At 42.5% G+C, this 24,514-nt stretch overlaps 2 protein-coding genes and 1 long non-coding RNA gene across 8 annotated transcripts; 1 reads left to right on the top strand and 2 right to left on the bottom strand.

Moving 5' to 3' along the window:
* Positions 1–106: 106 nt before the first annotated feature.
* Positions 107–7,056, bottom strand: LOC147208749 (B-cell receptor CD22-like). Of its 4 annotated transcripts, none has more exons than XM_086100357.1 (10): positions 6,884–7,050; positions 6,664–6,731; positions 6,402–6,617; positions 5,853–6,074; positions 4,173–4,451; positions 3,260–3,514; positions 2,811–2,889; positions 2,065–2,092; positions 458–753; positions 107–344 (listed from the first exon to the last, which is right to left on the bottom strand). In XM_086100357.1, the coding sequence occupies exons 2-10, from the start codon at positions 6,689–6,691 to the stop codon at positions 284–286; spliced, it is 1,464 nt and encodes a 487-aa protein (XP_085956483.1). In that variant the 5' UTR covers positions 6,692–6,731; positions 6,884–7,050; the 3' UTR covers positions 107–283. The 4 variants fall into 4 exon arrangements, with proteins under 4 accessions (XP_085956483.1, XP_085956491.1, XP_085956466.1 ...); XM_086100365.1 differs by having other exon boundaries at positions 6,402–6,602; XM_086100340.1 differs by having other exon boundaries at positions 6,402–6,731; positions 6,884–7,056.
* A 2,450-nt stretch (positions 7,057–9,506) lies between these two features.
* LOC147208748 (cytoplasmic polyadenylation element-binding protein 4-like) lies at positions 9,507–23,239 on the bottom strand. 3 transcript variants are annotated; one of them, XM_086100309.1, is made up of 12 exons: positions 23,107–23,239; positions 21,111–22,228; positions 19,564–19,662; positions 17,851–17,941; positions 16,959–17,009; positions 16,802–16,825; positions 16,441–16,617; positions 15,564–15,653; positions 15,351–15,469; positions 13,349–13,463; positions 13,085–13,266; positions 9,507–12,496 (listed from the first exon to the last, which is right to left on the bottom strand). In XM_086100309.1, exons 2-12 carry the CDS (start codon positions 22,167–22,169, stop codon positions 12,269–12,271), a joined length of 2,235 nt encoding a protein of 744 aa, XP_085956435.1. In that variant the 5' UTR covers positions 22,170–22,228; positions 23,107–23,239; the 3' UTR covers positions 9,507–12,268. The 3 variants fall into 3 exon arrangements, with proteins under 3 accessions (XP_085956435.1, XP_085956426.1, XP_085956444.1); XM_086100300.1 differs by having other exon boundaries at positions 17,851–17,944; positions 23,107–23,238; XM_086100318.1 differs by lacking the exon at positions 16,802–16,825 and having other exon boundaries at positions 17,851–17,944; positions 23,107–23,238.
* On the top strand, positions 22,557–24,362 carry LOC147208747 (uncharacterized). Its single transcript, XR_015097655.1, has 2 exons — positions 22,557–22,640; positions 23,173–24,362. It is a non-coding gene; the product is annotated as an uncharacterized LOC147208747 (long non-coding RNA).
* The last annotated feature ends 152 nt before the right edge of the window (positions 24,363–24,514 follow it).

The following is a 24,514-nucleotide window of genomic DNA, read 5'->3' as shown; positions in this document are numbered from 1 at the left end:
ATACTTAAATTGAAGTACAGAGTGTAGTAATGTGACCTCCTTGTTCTTTTTCTAACTAATGGAACAAAAATAACAAGATCCTTGATTAAAGTTACAGGACACAGCATCAGTATAAAATTCTCTTTAATGAGTAATAACGTGAGATTTAAAAAAAAAAACCTGAATTACATGAATATTTTTTTATTTATTTGTTTTGCTGTAGAATTGCAGCAAATGCATATGAGGTGAATGCACGGACATACCACTTGAACCTCACAAAGACAGAAAGTGCCACCAAGTATACTCAGTTAGAATTAGCCACGGTGCTATAGATTACTGAGTCGGCAGTCTGTCCCATTTTGAGCCTACGGATGAAAAACAAAAGCATGAATGAGTACAGTACTGATCGAACAGCTCCCCCATCTATGTTCACTACATGTAACTCTGCATCAATATTGTGTTTGGGCAATAAACCTACCTGGATTCTTGTGATCTGTTTTCATTAAAATGAGATTTTTTATCTTGAATGGTGACCGTTGAGTAGGTAACCTCATCATAATTGGAAATGGATGAGCTGTTATCTGACTGAGGGTGGGAGCGTTGCCGTCGGGTATTCACATGTCCATACAGGTGCATCACATTGGCGTGTTGTTTTTTTGAGTAATGTCGTGGCGGAACTTGAGGAGATGGCATATATTTGTCAACGTTGGCATAAACAGTGTTGGACCGATCTTCAGTGGAGGCAGAGCTGACTTGTTCGGAAGGAACCCGCACCTGAATGGTCAATAATTATTAATGAGTGGTTAGTTGTTGTGCAGGACATGAAAACAAAACTACTGTATATCGTATTTATGTCCTTGGAATATTTCAAAGAACCACCTGGGATGGCACCACACCGGGCGAGGTTCTGCATGACCATAGCATCATCAGAAATGTGTATAGGCCCAGTTAAGTCCCTCAAGCATTTTATTTGATATTCTAAAATATATTTATCATTATTTTTCAGAGAATCCTAGAGCCATCCCTCACAACCACAGTGAAAAAAAAAAATCCTGTGTGCAATTTTCAGAGAGCCCCCAAAAAAAGCAAACTTTTTAAAACTCTCAATTTATTCATTCATTCATTCATTCTTCTTCGCTTATCCGAAGTCGAGTCATGGGACCAGCAACCTAAGCAGGGAACCCCAGACACCTATTTTCCTAATCACTTCATCTAGCTCTTTTGGGACATCCCGAGGTGTTTCCAAGCCAACAGGGATACATAGTTTCCCCTGCGTAACCTGAGTGCCCTTGTGGCCTCCTCCCAGTGGAATATGCCCGGAACACTTCATCAAGGAAGCGTCCAGGTGGGATCCTGGAAAGATGCCCAAGCCACTTCATCTGGCATCTCTCAATGTAGAGGCGCAGTGGCCGGATTTTGAACCCCTCCTGGATGATAGAGCTTCTCATTTTATGTCTAAGGGAGAGCCCGTACACCCTGCAGAGGAAACAAGAAAGCTTTGCCTGGAAAGTCTGTCTATAAATGATGAACAGAGTCAGGGACGGTTAGTCACAGGTGTGACATTTCACAACCAACCAGGGATGTGCTGGGAGCAAAATTGCAGCCATCATGCGCCACAAAGTTGTCGTCGATGGGTCGTCACACTCCAAAAATAACAAAGTCGGTGATGGGGTCCCGCCGTCACACACTGAAACATATTCGTTGATGAGGGGTGGGGCGAATGGCTACTCGTTGCTGTGAGGGCCCACACAAGCCCAGACATACACCAACCCCCTGCATCCAACATTCAACATCACCAGGACCAGCCCTTGGTGCCGATGTCACGCATCAGCATCAGAATAATGCGGATCCAGGATGCCGGATCCTTATGTAAAACCGCACAGTTGCAGCAATATGCCATATAGACAAGCTTTTGTGTAAACAATCGGGCTTATCTGCTATGGGGGTTGTCACATAAAAAAGGCTTCTATCTCACAGCTGGCCAGGAAATGCATGTGCAATAGAACTAGGAGAGATGGCCAAGGCCAGAAAAGTCTGATCAGATGCACATAAGTGAAATGAAACAGATGGATGGAAGATACAAACCTTTTTCTCTGTCTTCCTCTGTTTCTTCCTAACACAGGGGAAGGAGGGGGTGAAAACAATTAAATTAAATATTGTGAAAAGCAGCATTTTGGACAACATTGAGTTTGGAAAAAAAAAATCTTTCTTTGACAAATGTGTGTCTCTTCGCCAGGTGAACATTTTTTTTTTTTACATTTACACAATGCAGCAAGGGTGCTTAAGTCCGGTACTCGAGAGTCTCTCCCTAGCTAGCCTGTTTTCAATGTCTTCCTCCTCCAACGCACCTGATTCAAATGAACATTTCATGGGCAAGCTTTGCAGAAGACCGATAACGAAAATGATCATCTGAATGTGGTGTGTTGGAAGAGGGAGACATCTAAAATTGGCTGCATTGAGGCTCTCAAGGACCGGAGTGGGGCATTCATGCAAAACAATATTGCAATATCTAGGTCATGTTGTCGATATTTCATGTCAGCCTCTGTTTTAAATCTCTTCAAGCACAAACCCATGTTGGGCAAAGATGCGCTGTCAGAGATTTGGAGTGCCTGAAGTTTTTCACTTTGGGACCTACCGCTTCAATATGGAAAATTGAAGAAAAAAAAACCCTGGTTAGGCAATAGTGGTCCATGAAGTTGCGCAACACTTGAATTACATCAACTTCCAACCATTTAGAGGAAGCGCAAAAATCCCCACATTTGCTAAGAGATGTCAAATATCCTCATGTAACTGTTGAGTCCCACTATACATCTATGAAATCAGTAACCTACCAGAGGAAAAGAAGAGCTACAACAAGTATAGCAAAAATACAGGCTCCAAGTCCACCAAGTATTGGGACAGACAGGTGACCTGTAGACAGAATATAAATAAATAAATGGTAGGTGGATGGACTACTGAGCATTGAAAATGATTTTTCAGCATCATGTCATGATCATCAAAATGGCTTGAATGAGGCTTGAAGTGTTTTTCTCTGCCACTGTAGTTTGAATGTGTGAATTATCACACCTAGGGACAATTTGGAGTGTTCAATCAGCCTGCCATGCATGTTTTTTGGAGTGTGGGTGGAAACCGGAGTACCCGGAGAAAACCCACCCAGGCCCGGGGAGAACGTGACAACTCCACACAGGGAGGCCGGAGCTGGAATTGAACCCAGAACCTCTGCACTGTGACGTCCCTTTTTTTTTCTTTAAATAAATGTGACAGGGAAAGTAACACAAACCATAAGAAGGCTGTTCCTCCATTGCAAGAAGGATTTTTGTCGAGTTGATGACTTCAAGTTGGCTCGAGGCCTGGCAGAGGTAGATTCCAGTGTGGGGCGTTTCCATGGAGGAAAGGAACAGAAGTTGTCCCGAGCCCACTTGGAGCAGGGAGCTGGAGCTGGTCCACTTGTACCACACATAGCTGTGGTTGGCAGGGTTGGCTCTGCCGCTGCACATCACATTGACACTATTGCCATCAGCAACACTTGGCAGATCTGTGAAAACCAAGACGATGGACGATATGAAAAAGTTAAGTCTGGTGTTCGACGAAAAATGTGACAGGCTCCTGTGAAACAACTAATTTGTATACAAAAATGTCAACAACAACAACAAAAATGTCATCGATAATCCGCTGTCATGAAAAGTAATTCACAACCTTTGACTATCTCTCTAAATATGAGGAATATGTGTTTATGGATGTGAAAAAAATGTGTGAAAGTCTAACATAACACTTCTTGAAAAATATTTTTATGTGGACAAAAGTATTTGGACACCTGGCCCACAGGAAAGTATTTTATTTATTTTTCTTCCACATGATATTTCACAGTGCTCTCACCACGCAATAAACATTGGCCGCTGTTTGGCACATTTGCTGTTCTTCCGTTTTGTGAGCTGACGTATGTGATCCAGCGAGAGGACAACGAGACTGTTAGCAAGGGAACTTCGCTGTACATCACAAAATATGTGTCCAAATGCATGAAATCACAATCTATCAAATTACTTTGTGTGTAATTCTTGGATTTTTGCGCAGGGATGCCCGCAAGTTGGGGAGCATATGATTCACCAGTATGAAGAAAAAGCAGAATACATGAGTATAAGGTACCGGAAGTCTCAAAATTACGGTACATGACATGAACGGCTGGGGATACATACGCTGCACATCCAGATTGAGCTCAGTCGATTTCACAAATGTGATGCCCCTCACGCTGATATTGTTTGAGGCCTGACAGTGATACAGTCCACTGTGGCTGGGCTGAAGAAGAGAGATGGTGTGACTTGGTCCGGAACTTATCAATTGCTTGCCCTTATACAGGCTGTAGCCACTTGGTGGAACGGGTGGGTTGGCATCACCTCTGCAGCTGAGAGTCACAGAGCTTCCATTTATGATGTCTGCCGGTGGTGTCATTGACAACACAACGTTGCTTGGAGCATCTGATTTAAACAAAAAAAAGTCAATGACAACAGAGTTTCAAAAATAGGATGAAGACCTCCAAAGGCTTGCTTTTTATACCAGCGGGACCCTCTTTCTAGCAGAAAATGTCTTAGAGGGTTAAAAAAAAAGTCTGGTGGCACCAGTTATCTTTGCCAGTAAATATGACAACTAAAAGGATTTATTCAATAGTCGACTCACAACAAGTCATTGATCAGCTGAGAAACAAATCTTTTGTTTTCTTGACACGTTTGATAGTTTCCTGCAAGTCGGTTTTAACATGTGGGCACTTGGGATATCCGGTATTCTGTAATTGAATCCAAACTTAAAGTGCGATATTATGTTTCGCCTTCAGAGAGCGCTGGACTTAGAACAGTCTGTGGAGGAGGAAAATTGCTAAAATCAGCGGGAAAATGCGTGTAGGGCCCTATTTGCATTTTTGAGTTGAGCCATTCACAGTGTGTATCTGGCTTGCGGGTGCGTAAATGACAGATTTTAGTGGACGGGAAAATGCGCACAGCCGAGAAAAGCATGCAACGTTGTGCCTATTCTGATTGACGCCTAGCTGCATGAGAATATGATATGCCCTTATTGAAAAGTATGAAATTTTCATGTCAATAAAAAATGTCACTCTATGACTAAATAACGAATGAAAGCATGATTTATGGCGTTTTTGTCTTGATTCCCGCTCCTGAAGAGCGGGAAAAAAAAAACAACAACAATAATTGCTATCATTGTCTCGCTTTAGCATTTCCATCAATTTTCTATACTGCTTGCCTTCACCAGGGTGGAGTGGAGCCTACCCTATCCCAGCTGAATTTGGGCAAGAGGTGGGGTACACCCTGGACTGGTTGCCAGTCATTCGCCGGGCACATATCTTTGATTTAACAGCATAATTGACAAACTCATTACATCCATGCATTCATTTTCTGAACTGCCTTATCCTCACAAGGGTCGTGGGAGGTGGTTGGTGGTGCCGGAGCCTATCCCAGCTGTCTTCGGGCAGTGGGCGGGGGACACCCTGAACCGGTTGCACACAGAGACGAACAAATCCGCGCGCACACTCACATGCACATTTTTGGAATGTGGGAGGAAACCGGAGTACCCGGAGAAACCCCACGCAGGCCCCGGGAGATCATGCAAACTCCACACGGGAAAGCCGGAGCCGGGATCGAACCCACAACCTTCGCATTGTGAGGTTGACACACTAACCACTGGACCACCTGGCCGCTCATTATCATTACAAAATCAATAAAATACTTGCTGTTTCATTGTTTTATGAAAATATTCAAGCAATACTTAGTCAGTAATTATATGAGGTTAACAATTTCGACAAATGAGCAATACTATGCCTATAATGTTGCTATTGACGTCTGCTTTGATAAGAGTCAATAAATACTCACATTGAACATTTAAAGCCACAGAGGCCGATTTGATCTTCTCTTGCCCGGCGACAGCACAGTAGTACTTCCCAGAATCTTTTCTGCTGGCCTGGAAGACAGGCTGTGGTACCACTTTCCCATCTCGGTACCAAACATGCCTCGGTGTGCCACACTCGCTCCTGCACGTCAGGCTGACAGATTGGCCTTCTGTCACTGTGTTAGGCTCCACAACAGCACTCAGGTCTGCTCAAGAAATTTATAATTATATGGAATGTCTGCGTGGCATCCAAAATTAGGGTAGGGTGATATGGCCTTAAAATAAAATCTGTCATTGTTTCACCCCACCATGTTAAACAATTTAACACGATAAAATAAACTTCAAAATACATGGCTCAACTTTTCCATATGTAATTCTCAGCTCTTCTCTGTTTGCAGCTATATTATTAGTGCAAGCATTGCACATAAGCAAGGATGCGCTTTGAATTACGGAAGGTGTTCAAAAAAAAGTCCAATCAGCAATAAACTCAAATAAATAAAATTCATCAATAAAAAAATGTGAAGCGTCCTTACCTTTTACTGACAAATGAAGTGCATTTTTGCTCATCCAACTGCTCAGCGACGTCTCAAAACGAAAGAGGTAGTATCCTTCATCGGTATGTTTTATGTTATTGATCTTCAGACTGCAGTCTCCCCGGTAGGTGCCCACGTATTCAAAGTGGGGTGGGATGGACGTGGATATGACCCAGACCCACCTGCCAAACTGCCATCGACCTGGAACCCAGCGAACTGATGTGACAAAGTGAGGAAAAGGGTAGTCATACTGGCAACTCACAACTACCGTCGTCCCTTCCAAAGCACATTGATCCTTGAATGTCACTCCCCAATCTCCACCCAATACACCTTAGAGCAAAAGAAGTCAGTATGAATAAACATTAATCTCACATCAAATTCCAGACATGGATATGGTTGTAACAGGAGGATTAAACATTATACAGCCAAAATCCATGCAGCTTTTTGATCATGTGTGATGACACAGGTCAAATGAAACTCACCTGAAATGACCACCAGAATAACCCAGATTTCCTTCATTGTTTAATCAACCCGAAACAAATTCCATTTGTTTAAAAAAAAGGATGAAAATTTATGTTCAGAAAAAAAACAATAAAACATTCTGACTATACGCACTCACTAACACGCTTTGTGCACTGTACATGCTCAAGAAACCGTTTCGGAGATGAAAAAGCAGAAGTGGGGATCGAAGAAATATCCTGCTTCCGCTCTCATCTTTGTGCATAATCAACAAGATGTAAATCCCCCCCCCCCCCCCCGCCCAAAAAAAAAATCAACCTAATGTTTAGCTAAATACTAGCCTCAGATTGATTCATCTTTTTAGACTCTGTTAGGTTGCGTGAGCTTCTGTGAGACTCTTTTGAGTCTTTACTTGTGTTGACTAATGTGCTAAGATACGATGACGCAATCCATAAAACTGGGAAGTTGGACATTTTTAACAGTCGGCTATAGTAAACGTGCACTTTTATTGTTCTTGTTCCTGATCTTAAAGTGTCCTTGAGTGTTTTGAAAGGCGCTTATAAATATAATGTATTATTATTATTATTACTCATACCATTTTGACCTGTATTTATTGGTCAGTTCAGGGGGTTGTCCTTTGACCTAACCTTTTATGAATGCAAAATGTTGAGCAGTGAAGCATCTTTACATTACATTTTCGGATGCATTTAAGGGTTTCGGACTCTGTCGAGCCCGAGAGAGGGAAAGATTTTTCGGACAGAAAAAGATTTTTCGGACTCTTTCGAGTCCGAGAGAGGGATTGAAGTTATCACTTTTATGTGTTACATGTTTAGCTTAAAACTATGTATCGCAGACAGACAGACTTTGACTATAAACCCCACTCTGAGCCTTGCAATATGACCGCCAGTTGAAGTGACCTTGATTTGAATTGCCTTGGCAACAGAAAATGCTGTTAACACCTTTCGTGAACATAGACCACACAAGTACGTAAGCGTCACCTACAACTGTGTTCCATCCAGAACATTAGGATAACTTCTGAGAAATGTCAGAGCATCTATCATCATGTTTTATAAGAACATCGGAGCATAAAAATGATTAAAAGAAATAAAAAGAAACCAAGGACATTCAAACCGTCATCCCGAAACAGAAAAGGTGATGCCCATAACAGGAAAAGATGATACCCATAAGGAGATACACCCCGCTTAGAATATATTAGACTCGTATAGGGACTTTGTTTTTTAGCGCATTTGTGTCTTGACAACACTTGTTTGTATCACACTTGTGCCCTGCACATTCAGTAAAGCCTCTTGCAAGAACTTCTCCATTTCCAGCCTCTGATTTTCGATCCTCAACTCAGCCCGAATCAAATGAACACGCGGAGGACCTGGGGGAAGGTGGAGGACGGTGAAGGGATCCCGCCGTGTCCACAGCAACACGCTCCCCCCTGCGTTATCGCCTCCAAAAGCTACTATATCACACTATCCTCTAAGTGATTTGATAGTACAGTATGTGGTTTTGTTTTGTTTTAATGATCATGCCTGCCCAAAAAGTTTTGCTTGATTGTCAGGACTGTTGACAGGCAAATTCAATAATGTGTAAAAGTCTTCGGGTCATTGCTAGCTTTTATTTTAGAATGACCCTTTTTTTCATAGCACTCAGTATGACTTTTACAACGTTAACTAAAGGGACGCAGCAAAAATGGTCCATGACTGCGCTGCACATTCGATCACATTCCAACAACCATTTGCATTGCAATCCATTTAGTGATTATATCTAGATAAGTGGGCATTAATACTATTATTTTCTTACAATTATTATTGTTGTTATTATTGCCATTTGAATCAATACACTATCATGGAAACCCTCCACCCCCAGAATTACGGTACCTCATACCCGGACCAGAATTATGGTACCTCTCATCTATTCTCAAGGAACCAGTAAGTAGCCTGGTAATAAAAAAAAGAGATATTTATATCTATTTGGTAAGGGTTTAGCTTGTCTCTCTCATCATTCCCTTTGTAATCCAGAATATTGTCAGATATTTATTTTTCTCCAATTGATCCCCTTGGTTCAGTTCCACAGTCCACCCAATGATACATTGTTCCAGGATGAGAAAAATAAAGAATGAGTAAAAAAAAAAAAAAAGAGGTGGAAAAAAACTATGTCTACCTGACCAAATTACTCATCAGTTTACCACACCCAGATTAAAAGCAATTAAATGTGCTCATACTGTATAGCAAAAAGCCACAGAATTTCAAATGTAGCGAAAGCAGCAGCATGAGAGGTATTAACCTTCGAGATGATCTACACAGGGCAACATTGGTTTTGCATGTCCGCTTCAGAGTGCATCGATCCGGGATTCGATTCTGGCCCCCTGCAATGGGCTGGCAACCAGTTCATGGTGTACCTCGCCTACTGCCCGAAGACAGCTGGGATAGGCTCTAGCACACCCACGACCCTCATGAGAAAAAAGCCGTTTCAGATTATGGATGGGTGGATGATCTACCGGTACACACATTTTAAATGTGATGAAACTATTCATTTCATGCTTCCCCTAATACGAGGCATTTCGGTTTGATTTTTTTTTTCCTCAAGAGACATTTTCTCACGCCATCGATCATTTAAAAAATAAAAAGGGGGAAGCAATTGATTCTTCCTCACAGCTGTTTTATTCGTTCAACATCTCACATTACAAATACTTCAAATGTATGCAGACGGTTACAAACAAGGTTGGCAGCAAATGAATGACATTAGGTCTTTGTTTTGACTTCACTTCTACAAACCAGCTATCAAAACTGACGTCTGTATTGTAGTGTAAAATAATCAGGAAGAAAATATAAAACTTAGATCTTAAGTATAAAGGTGAAATTACTTAATAAAAATCCAAATTATAAATGTGAAAATACTAAATAAAAATCCAAATTATATAAGGTTAAAAAAAAAGTTAATAAATAGAACCTTCCCAGCATACAATTAAAAACTATTGGACATTTGCAATCAAGTAATACTAAGACATATTCAATATTCTTTTTCATCTGAAAATGCGGAGCACAAAACAACATTTAGAAAAACTAGACACGTCAACAAGTTAAACACTTCACCCCAAAAATATAACAAAAATCTGATCCAAATCATAGTCATACATTTCAATTGAAAATATAGCAAATGTAATACATTATCAACCTTGTTTATACAATGTTTTCAATCACAGTTGCATGGTAGTAGCAAAATAAGTACGTAAGCACAAAACTAAACGTTTAAAAATAAATTCATGTATAAATTAGCTTTTTTTTTTTTATATATCTATATATATACTGTATATATATATATATATATTTATATACTTATGCCTTGTAGACATCTGTATGAGGGAACAAAAAGAAGGGAACAATAATGTGACTGCATGATTTATGGATTCAATGACTGACTCTGAAGACTTGTTTCTGGAAAGAAAAGTATTGCACATAATGGCTCACAGTTAAACTTGCAACATTACATCACATTCAGGTTATGTCCCAAAGCATGCCACATCACAAAAGGGGTCAAGTGATCAAGTCTTCTCACCTATGTCTTACCGAGTGTCCTCTACATTACAAAAGTTTTGTCATCGTGTCGATTGCATAAACATGTCTGTGTGAGGAAGGCAGACTCCGTCATGTAAAGAGAGAGGTGATCTCCAAAGAGACAATGAAAAGAAAGAAGGAGCACTAGTGCGTTACATCATTAGGTCCTGCATTAACGCTAGCCGTGTAGTTGCTGTGGTACATAATTATGCATGCCGAGAAGAAGTAGAACTTACAGGCAGTCCCAGAAAGAGGATCTAAATAGTCAAACCCACTCAAGGTGACAGAAGGATGTTTACGTGTCGACCAAAGCCAAACATTTATTTTACTCATAATCATACCAACTACACCTAAGAGTGAAATACCAGAATATATATGGATATATGTATTTTCAAGACTATCAAAATCTTTTAGAAAGGTCTTGCCATGCCTTAGGATCCCGTAATAATGTTCATCGGGGCAGAGGAGAATCTACGTACGATTGGCTATTTTGAAGCTGCAGAATCACACCGATACGCGAGACAATGTTCAGATTTACCAGCACTTAAATATATAAAAGCGAATTGAAAATTATATTAATATCATTCTTTTTTTTTCTTCTTAAATTAAGTTTACCATAATTGCAGATCTCTTAGTAACAAAGGTACAAAATTATTTTTCACCAAGTGAAAAAAATGAGGTATTGCAAAAGGAGTTCTCCCATCTGTGAAAAATGTGCCTAAAATGACTATTGAAAAAAATATTTAGAAAAGTAGTGCATAATAAATGTATATATGTCCATGACAAAATAATCAGCTATAAAACACTGTACAAAAATCAGCAGGCCATGTATAAAATAATATCTTTTTCTCTGTGACAGCAAATTCTAGCTACAACCATATCCGACCACAATACCAGTGAGAGAAGTTCCAATTCAGGTAGAGCGTGCAGTGGTACACCATGAAGACAGCCCAGGGACAAGGAACTGTGCATTCCCGTAGTTTGTACTACATTAGCATGTTAGCTTCCAGTGCTAATATCCCTGACAATATAATGCAAGCAAATACTACTGCCAATACCTGAGCCACGAGGGCTGGGCCTTAATGAGCTGAAAGTCCAGAAGACTACCGGTTACTTGCCTCCCCCGCGTGACGAGAGGAGGCGACTACCCCGCGTCGACGTCTGTTCTCAACGATGCGTTTTGAGGCCAATCTTTGGTTTGCCCTTTCCGGTGACAGTGTCAACTTCTAAACAGAGACTTCAAACAATTGCAAGCAGTTCAAACGCAGCTTTTGCCACAGGCAGGGAGACTGATGTGTGATGGTGGCCAGCTTTCAAACAGATCAACTCGCCATCTAAAACAACATTCTTCCTCATATTTCAAACCCAACTCAAACTTTGGTAAATGGTACTTGTTTTCAAATTCTGCACGCAAAAAAGAAAAAAGAAAAGAAAACGTACTCTCTCCAATGCAGCTTCCATCGTCAGTATACTGATTTAGGTATTATGATGAACCCCAATTAAATTTAGTTACTCTTGACAACAAATGTAAGCAGCTTTGCCAGCTAACACCAACAAAATTACAGTCAAGTAAGAAAACATCGAAATCCAAATAGAATGCATTCATATGTTCATGCACACTTTAAGTCAAAACATAAATGGGATTTTACGCTCTTCTGAGCAGTTACTATGTTTAGCGGGCCCAATTTGTAAAAAATAATATAAATTAAATCTTTTTTTTAACTTAAAAGAAAAGTGCATTTATATTTTTCATATCATAGGTCACCCCAATACACCCTTCCCGAGCGACCCTTTTCTCTCAGAGAGCCCGCCCCCCCCAACCCATCCTGGGTTCTCTCCCTTGCCTTAGTTCCAGCGGAAGGAGATGTGTCGGGGTCGGTCGCCACCTTCCTTCACCAGGGGCTTGTGGAACTCACGGCCGGCCCGGGAGTGGATGGCCGCCCAGCAGTATTCACAGTAGTACTGCAGACAGGTCACGTTGGCGCAGAAGAACGGCGCAAACTTCCCCCCGCAGCGCGTTCCCTGGCACTCGTCACACAGCTGGTCATCCAGCACGTATGGCTTCACTTCCACCTGGCGACACAAATTAATTAATATCGAGCCTCGAAATGAAGGACCATGCTTACTGTAGCTAAAATGATTCACATCGCCACAGAATGTCACCCAACTGAACTCAAGACACTCATTTTGGACGGCACAGTGAACTGATTCACAAATTTTCCGGAAGAACATGCTATTCACTGAACAATGCGCCTATGCAACATTTTCTAAGTTACGAACGGCACATTGTGGAAGAAAAATTCTCAATAATGTTTCTAAAGCGTAAAATAGAGTACTGCTATGCACAGTTTAAATTCATTATAATGTTGATCGTTAGTCAACCATTTTTTGGGGGTCTTCTAACCAAGCAAAATATATACTGTATATATTTTTTTACTTTTATCCGAGTACCCGATGATTGGATTTTGAATTTCAGTAGGCTATCCGAATACTAGAATATTCAATAGCTGCAGCCCCGTGTTTTTCATTTGATTCTTTTACACCCCTCGCGATCAATTTGGGACCATTCCGCGAGCTTCCGGTCGATCGCGATCAACTGGTTGGGCACCCCTGGTGTAAAGTCTAAAATAAATCCCAGATTCCAACATCCGACTCACTCACCCTTTTGTCAATCTCCCCGTGCTGCAGTTGAACAAATCTAGCACTGATGGCTGCAATGTAGCTTTGCTGATTTGATAAAGCCACTCGCCCCGCCCCCTTGGGGTATTTCAGTTCAGGGTCTGTGTCAATCCCAGCATAGCACACTCCGCCATAGAGACGGTCCATGATCATGGCCAGCTCCACTGGAAGGACAACAAAACAAATTCAGTTGGTGTGATGAGGGCAGTGTCCCGGCCGCATTCAGAGGCCGTAACCAAAACGTACCTGCGCGTAGAGGGCGAGGTACACCGCCGACAAAGATGGTCTTCCTTGGGTCCAACGGCTGAGAGCCATCCATCACAAAGTCACTGTCATTTAGGTTCCAGGGTCTAATTTGCACCTGGTATATGAAAGATAAACACATGACAGAAACACCGCAGGTTTAGACGGCATATACGAGAGCTGCTGCCTACTTTTGCAACCTTTTTTTTTTGTCACACTGCGGTCATTACACAACACGGATGGAACCACAGAACAAAGAAGTACGCAAGCCACTTTTTTTTTTTTTAAGTAAGACATTTCTCCCCACAATTTATGTGTTTTGACAAAAGACACCTGGCATTCGGTCTGATTACTGACGACTGGCTCAGCATGCAACAATAGAAAAATAAAAGTTTGTTAGACCTGTATAGTTTTTTATTACAGAAGCATACTCTCATGCTTTAAATCAGAAGCAGAATTAAGCTCCTCCCATGGCCAGCTCAGACCAAACACCAGTAAAAACCCTGTGGAGGGGGCTAAAGAGAAGAGTGCAGAGGAGAAGATGCAGGTCTCTCGATGATTTGGAGATTTGGATGATTTGTATTCTCCCATTTTGTGAAAAATATAGACGAGGTGCCGTTCTATTGTAAAAAGGGGGTCATAGAAGGTATTAACGTTTTAATATGGAATTTTTGTCCCCTCCTGAATAAATGTACGGTACATGAAATAAAAGCTTTATTTTTCCCTTATTAATTCTCATCCTTTATCGTTTTGAAAACAAAAAAATCATGTGAATTGAAAAATCTGTCCTCTCTCCTTTTTTTTAACAGAATATATAATAAAAATACATACTGCAGATCTAAATTAAAAAACAGAAAATATAGAAGAAAAATAAATACTAATTCATATTTCAAACAAGTATATCCGTGTTGTCAAAATAATCTAAATAACAGGGTTGAATTTAAAAATGTACATTTATAAATGTGGTATTTCCTGGCAAAACATACAAATGAACGGTGTATAATTTTGTATTTTATCTCTCGTCCAATGACATCCTATATTTTGTTTTGCACAGGATACAGTTTTCAAAATCATTCCAAAATGCAGCACTGATGGGCCAATCAAAAAAATAATGTATCACACTTTTTAAGATCAGCTTTTCAAAAAGAATACATCAATACAAGGCAAATTTGCTAACGAGTTTCATCACAAAGCAGTGTAGCTTTTGGAAAAAAGTTTATGTGGTGGGGAGATGCAAGGGCTGCACAGACTTAAGTCCATGAGGGAATGTCGCTCCATGGCCGGACTTGCTACCCCCTTTGCCAGTGATGGTGGGAGTCGGTCGCCAAACACGCAACAAAGAGACCAGGGTTCGACTGCAGAGATGGATGTATTTATGGCGCTCGTTCCCTAAGCCCATTGGATTCAACTCAAGATGCTTATTTTAAAACTACTTTATACGCTCTATATTCGCTCCTAAACAGCTCTTTCCCTCTCCCTTTTCTTTAGTTCTTCACTTGCCCTGCTGGAGTGTTAAGATCAGGGGATGTTAATATTTGTCAACTGCGGGCTTTTGAAGCGCTTTGAGTCTCTTTTTTTGAATAAGGGCTATATAAATAAATTTGATATTGCATTGCAACATAATTCACCTGCGATTCAAATGTTGAATCTCCCCGAAAACTAGTGTCAAATGCAGCACAGTGCATGATAGTTCACTCGAGTCTGGCCATGTCGCTCGGGTGTCGTGGAGCGCAAGCTACACAAGAAATACCCGCTTTAAATATTTTAGGCCAATGGTGTCCTTGAACAAGACACAGATACCCCAAACTGCTCCTCGGGTGCTCCAGTGTGTGCCGGTGACAATGTGCGTTTGCTGTATCCACAACTGTGATGGGTCACATTTCATGTACCGGTACATGTACTGTATGTGTACATGACAAATGAAGCTGATTCTTTGCCATTTTTCTTTCTCAATTGTTTTTTTTTTTTTACACTCCAGTCTAACAAAGAGCATGTAAACACTCACAGGCTTGTCTTTGATGGTGGGGCTGGAGACACACAGGTAGAGTTTGCCATCCTCTTGAATACAGGCATCGATCAGAGCCTGAACAGAGCTCTCATCTTGAAAGAGCAGGAAGGCATATCCTGGAAAGGTGTAATGAGAGGAGCAATGCCCATCACAACGCTGCTGCATCCAAAGTAGAACTCCAAAGTAGAACCAACATGTAGCAGGACTCACCTTTTGGGGGGAAATATGATTTGCTCTCTGCCTTGTGAGGCCAGTCAACAAACAAGTGACCAAAACGACGAAAGCTGGCAGTGATTTCATCTGAACACACATGTACAAACACAATATTTAGTTTGTGTCTATTAACGGCGATGGGCAAATCCATGCAATTGTTCCGAATTCGGTATGTGTATGGATATCTATTTCTTTCTTTATTATCCATGCAGTGTTTGTATTAACAAAGCAGGCAATGTTTGCTGGCAATATTTGGCTACAATGGGCAGGGTGCACTGATAGTTCAGCATCACCAAGTTTACTAGCTAGAGAAGCCTATTACAACCAGTGAGGCATTCCTGGAATGGCATCATTCCAAAAGGAGCGTTACACCATTTGCTCAATTAAGGCTCATGCTAATTCCCTGCAGTATGGTCTGTCGCTCCCATATTTTGCTTTCTTCAAAAAAAAAACAAGATCACTTTTTTTTTGTTGCTCCATCTGCTCATGCAACATTTCCAATCCACTGACTTAAAAATGCTAAATCTAAAATATGTTTCCATAATTGGTTTGTGTTCGAGGGTCATAGCATATGCTTTAATGAATTATCACCTAATCATTGTATTCTCATTGGAAATCCCACTAAATTGTTGAGGAAACTGGCCCATGGATTAGAATCAAGCGAACTGAAAATGTTCACTCTTATCTTTTATATTTAATAAACAAAACAGGTCATTGAAAAATGAGCAGTGTTGGTAATATGGATTTTTTTTTCGCTTTTCCACACCTGGAAATTGATTTAATCAATTTCCAGGTGTGGAAAAGCGATTTCCACTTTCCTTACGTGGGTAGCAACCCTGACACTAACATCATGTCTTTTGGACTTTGGCTGTACCTTCGTCGATGTCTGGGGGCAGCCCTCCGACAAACACTTTTCGAGAGTAGCGCTCTATGCGTTCCCCGTTCAGGTGAGGGAAACAGTGCGCTGAGCCAAGTCCACCAAGACCTTGGTCCGTGGTCTCATCCTCCCCGAAAGAGCACTCATCCTCCATTGGGAACAGAGAGGAATGACCTAAGCAAGAGGATTAAAAAATATATTTTAAATGGTAAAGAAAGCTGCTCTATGTTCTCTTGAAGGCAGATTTAAAAGCAAAATCGGGTTGCAATGCAAAACATGCAAGGGAGAACATTAATTTGGTAAATAATTTCAAATGCTGAACTTTTTTTTTTTTAAACGAGTAGATGACAAGATTTACCTCGTCTTCTGCCATAGGTTCTCGCTGCATGTAAAACAACACAACAGTTTTCAACATCATGTTTCTAATTTAATTGTAAGGAACCTATTCTGTTATACTGCGTCCGGGATGGATTTCAATTATGCCACAGGGCTTTTTACACGTGCAATTTACATACCATTCATAGGCAGAGGCCCGTCTCCACCCTGGTGAGAGAAGCTGAAGCGTCCTACAGTGAATGACAAAACAGGAAAGGCTTCAAAACGTATTACAAACTGGAATTAACTAATTTCCGTCAAGGATTATTTGCAGCTCAACAGTTTGTGTGCGATTTGTGCTTCAAGGGATTCAGTGGGGTGGCATGGTGGGTTAGCCCCAAGAAACTGATGTCGTTTTCAGTAACAGCAAGTGGCAAAATGGCCGCCTGCTGAGGTGGAAAAAAATGGGTGGATTTTGCTGCTTAATCTGAATTCCACAAATGAAATATGAATCAGAATACCATGTTTAGAAAAGTGGTGTTGCATAGAACTTAATATTTTTAGGATTTTTTTTTTTACTTCCCTTTTAAGAAGGAGATACAGTGAGGTGAAGTCGCAGGTTAAGTCCCCAATGAGAATTGAAAATTTATGCAATTAAATCACATCGGATTAAGTCAAGTGTGTCGTTTTGCCTGCTGCCTTACGGATTCACTGCGCAGCTTTAAAGATGATTTTTTTTTTATGCTGCAAACCTTATGGAGGACCTTCTGCAAACGGTGCTGCACTTGCCTCCATGGTCTTTCTGCCGCGTTACGCGTCACCATTTTTATGTTGCGGAATTATTCAGGCCATCACATTTTTTCTTTAGCCCAGTCCGACGAGCCACCCTGCCTAGGTTTTTACTGTTCATCTGTAAGAGTCCTAATTTATTTATGCATCTTATATACTGTAACATTTCTCTGTTGGATTTACACTGTAAACTGCATGCTATGCGAAGACACCCAATAATGTCTGACTGTCATATAAGGCTCCATTTATTTATAGCCAATGGCAACAGAGCTGATCCTCGCGACTGTTGCTGTGGGAACTAACCTTTCAAGGAATCCTGTTCAGCCCTCATAATGTCGATCAGGGAGTTCTCCAGAGAGTGCATGTTGAAACCATCAAAGGAGCGGGTTCTCTCCTGCTAAAAGAGGGGACAAATACAATTACCTTCCTCACAGCTCTGCCATCACCATGTGAGGCACCGGCAGCCCTGACACAGTTAGCCATGATGCTAGTGGCTAGAGATGATCCCCAGCACACACAGCACTGACGGCACACTAAGTCATTGCAACAAGAAAGATGCAAGGCTAGCCAATGCACCAGCATCATTGGCTATGGACGGGAAAAAAAGGATCACACAAAACAAAATGTTGGCATTTGGAACAAAACTACTGAAAGGCATGATGGGCTTGTTGCAGACTCAACATCTACGAGGCTTTAAAGCAGACAAAGCTACATGTTGTACTTATAATGACCGTCACATATCCTGTTTTGCTCAATGGCTCATTTGTTGCATATTAGCGCAGTCAAAAGCATACGCATTATGGACAAAACAGATTGGAAATACTGTATTTTCTGCACAATAGGGCGCACCAAAACGTCTTCCATTTTCTTAAAAGCTCACCGAGTGCCTTAAAATCCGGTGCGTCTTGTGTATTGGGCATTACGGTAATACGTCGACTCCAAGATGGCTCCTTCCTGGAGACATGCTTCCAATGTTAACTTGCTGTTGATTCAGTGAACTGTGTCGCTGCCTTATTAAATAAGTTTGTGTTGCAGCTCCGAAATAAGGAGAGCTGTGGTGTTAATTTTTAAAACAGTCTCAACAAATACAGGTAGATCTTTGTCCGTCTCCGTGCCTTCTTCCGTTCGACTTGAGAGGCGTTTAAGACTGCCTCCGAAAAATGTAAACTAACGATTACTTCAATGAAACTACAAAAATTGAAAATAATACATCAAAACTGTAAATCAAGTGAAGATATCACAAAATAAATTCTATAGCGCCCCCTACAGAATTTATATTGTGATTTCATCATTTGTGAATACACAACAAAGGAATAAATAACTACGACTGACATCTGATCGTACTGTTGGCGCTACGATCAAGGAAATGCCAATGCGTTTTTCGGAGGCGGTCTTGAACGCCTCTCGAGTTGACCGGAAGAAGGCACGGAGATGGACAAAGATGCACCTGTATTTGTTGAAAAAAGGAGAGCTGGGGTTGTGGTTTTATTATTATTTTTTAAACGCAGACTTTATTAATGGTTTTCACAGTCTCAACAAATACAGGTACTGTACGTCTTTGTCCGTCTCCGTTCCACTCGAGAGGCGTTCAAGGCTGCCTCCGAAAAACGTAAATTATTAATTACTTCAATGAAACCACGAAGAAAATCAAGCAAGGGAATCACAAAATAAATTCTGTGGGGGGGGGGGGGGGTTATAGAATTTATTTTGTGATTTCCTCGCTTGATTTTCTGTTTTGATGCATTATTTTCCATTTTCGTAGTATACTTTAAGTACAGTAATAGTTAATTTACGTTTTTCAGAGGCGGTCATGAACACCTCTCAAGTTGAACGGACGCCTCTTGAGTTGAATGGAAGGAGTGTAGCACCATCTAGTGGAGGCGTTGTAGATTGCGCCTTATAATGCGAAGCGTCCAATGTATGAAAACAACTTACAAAATAGCCATTCATTGAAGGTACGCCTCATAATCCAGTGCGTCTTTTAGTGCGGAAAATACGGTATTTTAAAAGCCTCACCTGGAAAGGGTAGACACTATCACTGCGGCTCACAGCATCCTCCACCCAGCCCTTGTGATTAAAGCCAGAGCTATTACGGGGAAACTTCTGGAGAGGAACCTGGTGAACAGTAAGAGTTTCATCTAAATGTCAACATTATTTTGTATTAATAGGAATAACTCATATGAAAATACAGCAGAACCTTTTTTTAAAAATCAGGCACATGCTTCCATAAAGATTATTCAGCCGAGAGGGTAGTAACTAATGACTCACAATAAAACCACCACAGTACCTACTCCAAAAAAGATTTGCCTATTTTTACTCAATGGAAAACACGCTGGCGGCACATTAGTTGATTTGTGAGCACACCCGCCTCACATTGCAGAGGTCTCCGGTTCAATTCCCTACTCTGGCCTTCCCGTGTGGAGTTTGCATGTTCTCCCAGTGTCTGCTGCATTTAAATTGGTGTATTCCCAATCTTGTGGCACTGGAGAAGTCGGAAGGCAGCCATTGCTCTCAGAAGCACGAAATATGATATTGACGATGATTATCATTTCAAATGTAATGTTAGCTTTCTGGAAGGTTGTCATTAGTTTTTATTAAAACATTTGATTATGATTGATGCGGACGTTGTATCGGTCTGTCGTGGTGAAGAAGGAGTTGAGCCAAAGGGCGAAGCTCTCAATTTACCGGTCGATCTACGTTCCAACCTTCATCTATGGTCACGAGCTATGGGTCGTGACCGAAAGAACGAGATCCCGGATACAAGCGGCCGAAATGAGTTTTCTCCACAGGGTGTCCGGGCTCTCCCTTAGAGATAAGGTGAGAAGCTCGGTCATCCGGGAGGGGCTCAGAGTCGAGCCGCTTCTCCTCCACATCGAGAGGAGTCAGATGAGGTGGCTTGGGCATCTGATTCGGATGCCTCCTGAACGCCTCCCTGGTGAGGTGTTCCGGGCATGTCCCACCGGGAGGAGACCCCGAGGAAGACCCAGGACACGCTGGAGTGACTATGTCACCCAGCTGGCCTGGGAACGCCTCGGGATCCCCCGGGGAGAGCTGGAAGGAGTAGCTAGGGAGAGGAAAGTCTGGGCTTCCCTGCTAAAGCTGTTGCCCCCGCGACCCGGCCCCGGATAAGCGGTAGAAGATGGATGGATGGATTATGATTGAATATTAGTAGAAAACCATACATTGTTTACAGAGGGAGCAACCACAAATCGAGAGCTTTTATAGCGCCTGATGCACAGCGTATTAATTCTAGCAACACCTATAAAATGCCACTAGGTGACAGTAGCCGACTGCTCTGCCACCTTTGTTCCCTCTCCATGAGACTTGACAGGTGTCTACATGGGTGATCAGAGCCGTATTATTGTGTTTGTGCTTCTCTTCATCCTTAAATGACAGTTGAGGATGTTGATGTGCTATTTATAAATAATAAATAGCCTGAACAGTGAATAAAGGCTTCAATGTTTGATGGCAACAGTTTGAGTGAAATAAATTCAACATCAATTTTGCAGTTGCCACTACACACAGAAAAGAGTGTTTGGATGATTATTGACAACTGCATCTACCTGACTGTTGGGGAAGGACTTCTTCAGCGGAGAGATGGAGTTAAGGCCAGTCATTGCTCCACCGACACCACGTCTGTATTCTCGAACCCCATGTGAGCCCCCCCAGCCTCCATAGCCGCCGGGGCTCCAGGTGGTTGATGTGGGAGTGGAGGGGCTCTGGTAGTTTCCCCAAGGTGAAGGGTGTTTGCTCTGGGCAGGAGTGAGGTGGGGCAGCTGTGGGAAGCCTCCGGTCCGATGGGCATGCGGAGGGAAGGAGGGCTGAGGAGGGTGAGGGCTTGCCGGGGAGCGCCGGTGCTGCGGTGGAACACCCTGCCCATGAGGGTGATAGGGCTGGGGGTGAGGTGTGGAAGGATGGTGCTGGGAGACTGGTCCAATCTGCGGAGAGAAATTGCCACCTGCACCAAAGCTAGGCCCGGCGTGGTGGGAGAAGCTCTGGAACAGCAGAGGAGGTGCATTGCCATTGGATACAGCAGGACCGAAGAAGCCTCCAACGTCATCACCTACCGCTGGAGACTGGGTAGAAGGAATAGCAGGGGACCAGTTGTTGAAGCTCGTCAGTGAGGAGGTGGGGGACTGTGTGCACCCTGAACCCATTCCCAGGGTGTCCTGGTAGTCAAACCCACTCAGCACTGGTGACTCCATCCTGAGCTTCTCCTTCCCACCACTGCTCTCCAGAGAACCTTTCTCCATCAAGTTGTCTTCAGGAAGAGCTCCCTCCAGCTCGCCTAAGGAAGCGTCGGCTTCCTGTGGGCCTGGAGAGATGGCCTGAGGCTGGGCCTGAACCTGAGACTTTTCCTGCATTTCCTGGAGGTCTAAAGCCTTGAACTTGTCCGATTCCAGAATCTCATCTTGCATGTTACTGTGTTGGGCTACTGCGGGGAACAGCCAAGCACTGCCCCCATTGGTGGAGCAGGTGTTATTTACCAAGGGGTGGGGGCTCGGCGGGTTGGAAGGGTGGTGAGGGTGTTGGGGTTGAAGGTGAGGAGGGATCCTTACAGGGAAAGGAGATTTGTTACCACTGCTGTTCTTCACCACAACACCGAACCCGTAGTCCCCCATTTAGGACACCCAGTAAAATATTCAATAGGTTTTGGCTTTCACCGGCTTTTTTTTTTATCCTGAAAATGAGAGGAACAAATAGATTAAAAGGAAGGAAAATTTCACTTCAAGGTACATCTTGAATGAAACACACACATATTTTATATATATACAAAAATATGTATATAAATGCGCGCAGTGGATTAGTTGGACAGCGTTGTGTCTGTTTTATACAGCAACCACAGAAATGAAATTAGTGTCTCGGCAAGACAATAATGGAGGCAAGGAAACAGGGAAAACACCCGAAGAGAATCAGCGTAGGCAACAGCGAAAGGGCCGGTTTGACGCCTACAAAGGTCGTTGCGCAGCTAGCAGCAAAGCTAACATCGACTCCGCCACCTTGCATGTGCCCTTTTCATCATGCACACGCACCAGGCTATTTTAAAGCACCCCTGAGCATTACTATTTGTGACGGATCCGGCCAGCGCCGAGGTGAGCAACAGCACCGACACCTACCGAGAAATCTTCCTTCCTCAGCAATGACCTCCTCACACGTAGCTATTTAAATACAGGAAAATGCTGATGACGTCTATCGTCGATTCTCAATGTAGGGTAGTTCCCTTCCCGGAGCCGCTATGCTAGCATAGCGACGTTGGAAGGCTAGCATATTTACAGAGCAGCTGGCGAGCACTAAAGCGCATTCTGCGGATCACAACGTCAAACCAAACGAACGAACGGACGAGGCACCATAATGGACGAGGGCTCGGTGGAAATTTCCAGGGGATGACACGGTGGAAATTGAGCTTGGCTCTTTAAACAACCTCGTCTATTTCGTGCCCTGTATGTTCAATGTCACAGAGCAAAGCCATCGCCATCAAAATTTCTCCTCGAAACAACGCATCGCTGCACCGAGACAAAGCGAACGAGACTCAATCGGTAGCAACTCGGTCATAACTACCTTCAATTCGGCGTCATGACCTTAATGTTTTGAGGTTGCCATATTTCAGCGTTTTTCCTTTTTCAGCATTTCCCAGACGGCCGGTGTAAATGGTTTCTCCTTTCATCGAGATGACAGCTGAGCCAGTCGGCGGACACTTCCGACTACAAGCCCCGCCTTGAATAGTACCAGGGAGCCAATGAGCGTTAGGATCACCATGGTCCCGTCCAGTCATTCCTCTCTCTTCGATCCGATTGGATAATTCTTTTGTAGCCGCGCCTCCAGCACGCCTATAATCAATGAATGGCACGTGTTCTCCTCCCAAATAAGGACGCATTGAAATCAATGGGAGGAGTTGTTGAGACCACCAATAATCATCAAAATGTAGATATACCCTGCAGCAGCAACAGCCCAACTCGGGAACGACCTCCAAGCGGTGCTGGGCGTGCCGTCGGGCTACGAACAGTTCCCAGTCAACAGCCGACAACAACAGGTACCCGGGTTGCTGCGGCTTTAGGAGCTGCTTTGGGACCCAGTTGGAGGTTACTCAACAGCAGCAGCAGTTTGCTGAATCACGTCAGACCAGCAAATTCACCACCTCATGACACCAGAACTCTTTCACTGTTCTTCTTATTTTTTGATCTTTTTTTTTTTATAAGTCGAAAACTCTACGTGTGTACATGTTGCTGGTCTTGATTTTCATGTTCTCTCTCACTCCAACAGAGAAGGCCTTAAAATGGGAGCCCTGTGTTATATTATTCCAGTGGGAGTAAGATGATTTGTGTTAAACCTGTTCAACCAAAACAAGCTCCTGTCACCAGTTCGAGTAGGAGTTATTGGTGATGGCTAGTCTCACCTAATTTGAATGCCTTTGCAATTCTGTAACAATGCTTTGAACACTGATCTGATTGAAGACACAAGTAGAATGTCTATTTGAGTACACAAAACTTCCATATGACAGGATTATTTCATAGAGGAGGATTTTTTTCAGCTACATTGTCTCCTCAGTATGTTTACCATTTGCAATACCAGACCCACCCCTCATTTGTGTCCTCTCTAAGCTGCACTCGCCACCCAACCCACTCTCCTGTGCTGCAAGGCCTGTTGGGGTGGTTTAACAACCCCTTGAGCTTGAGTTTATGGTTTCTTTTAAGAACTAACAAGGTGGAGGTCCAGGTGCTTCCTGGTTGCACATTCACAAGTACCTACAAAAAGTTGTTATTTGTATCTGAATCTTCATCTGAATAAAATGGTAATGTGTGGCAAATCTAAGTATACTCCTGTCTCATGGCTCTTTATTTTCTGTCCCTGTTGCCTTTGCAGTTGGCCTATTAATTACACATTTTGACACCATCTGAGATATTATTTCCGGGCTCAACATGAGACAGTTTGCATCCAATCAGTACTGATTTATTTGAAATGATTAATT

Source organism: Hippocampus guttulatus, chromosome 2, assembly GCF_054856545.1.
Source record: "Hippocampus guttulatus isolate MCC_2025c chromosome 2, RoL_Hgut_1.0, whole genome shotgun sequence".
Classification (NCBI taxonomy): Eukaryota; Metazoa; Chordata; class Actinopteri; order Syngnathiformes; family Syngnathidae; genus Hippocampus; species Hippocampus guttulatus.
This window is presented reverse-complemented; position numbering and strand designations above follow the sequence as displayed.

Coding starts and splice junctions, on each gene's coding strand:
- LOC147208748 (XM_086100300.1), bottom strand. CDS start 22,169: ATGGGGGACTACGGGTTCGGTGTTGTGGTGAAGAACAGCAGTGGTAAC. Junction 16,826..16,958: donor CGGGCCTCTGCCTATGAATG/GTATGTAAATTG, acceptor TTTTACATGCAG/CGAGAACCTATGGCAGAAGA. Junction 16,618..16,801: donor AACCTATGGCAGAAGACGAG/GTAAATCTTGTC, acceptor CCTCTTGCTTAG/GTCATTCCTCTCTGTTCCCA.
- LOC147208749 (XM_086100340.1), bottom strand. CDS start 6,920: ATGAAGGAAATCTGGGTTATTCTGGTGGTCATTTCAG. Junction 6,732..6,883: donor TATTCTGGTGGTCATTTCAG/GTGAGTTTCATT, acceptor TTTTGCTCTAAG/GTGTATTGGGTGGAGATTGG. Junction 4,452..5,852: donor TGTGGCTTTAAATGTTCAAT/GTGAGTATTTAT, acceptor TGTTTAAATCAG/ATGCTCCAAGCAACGTTGTG.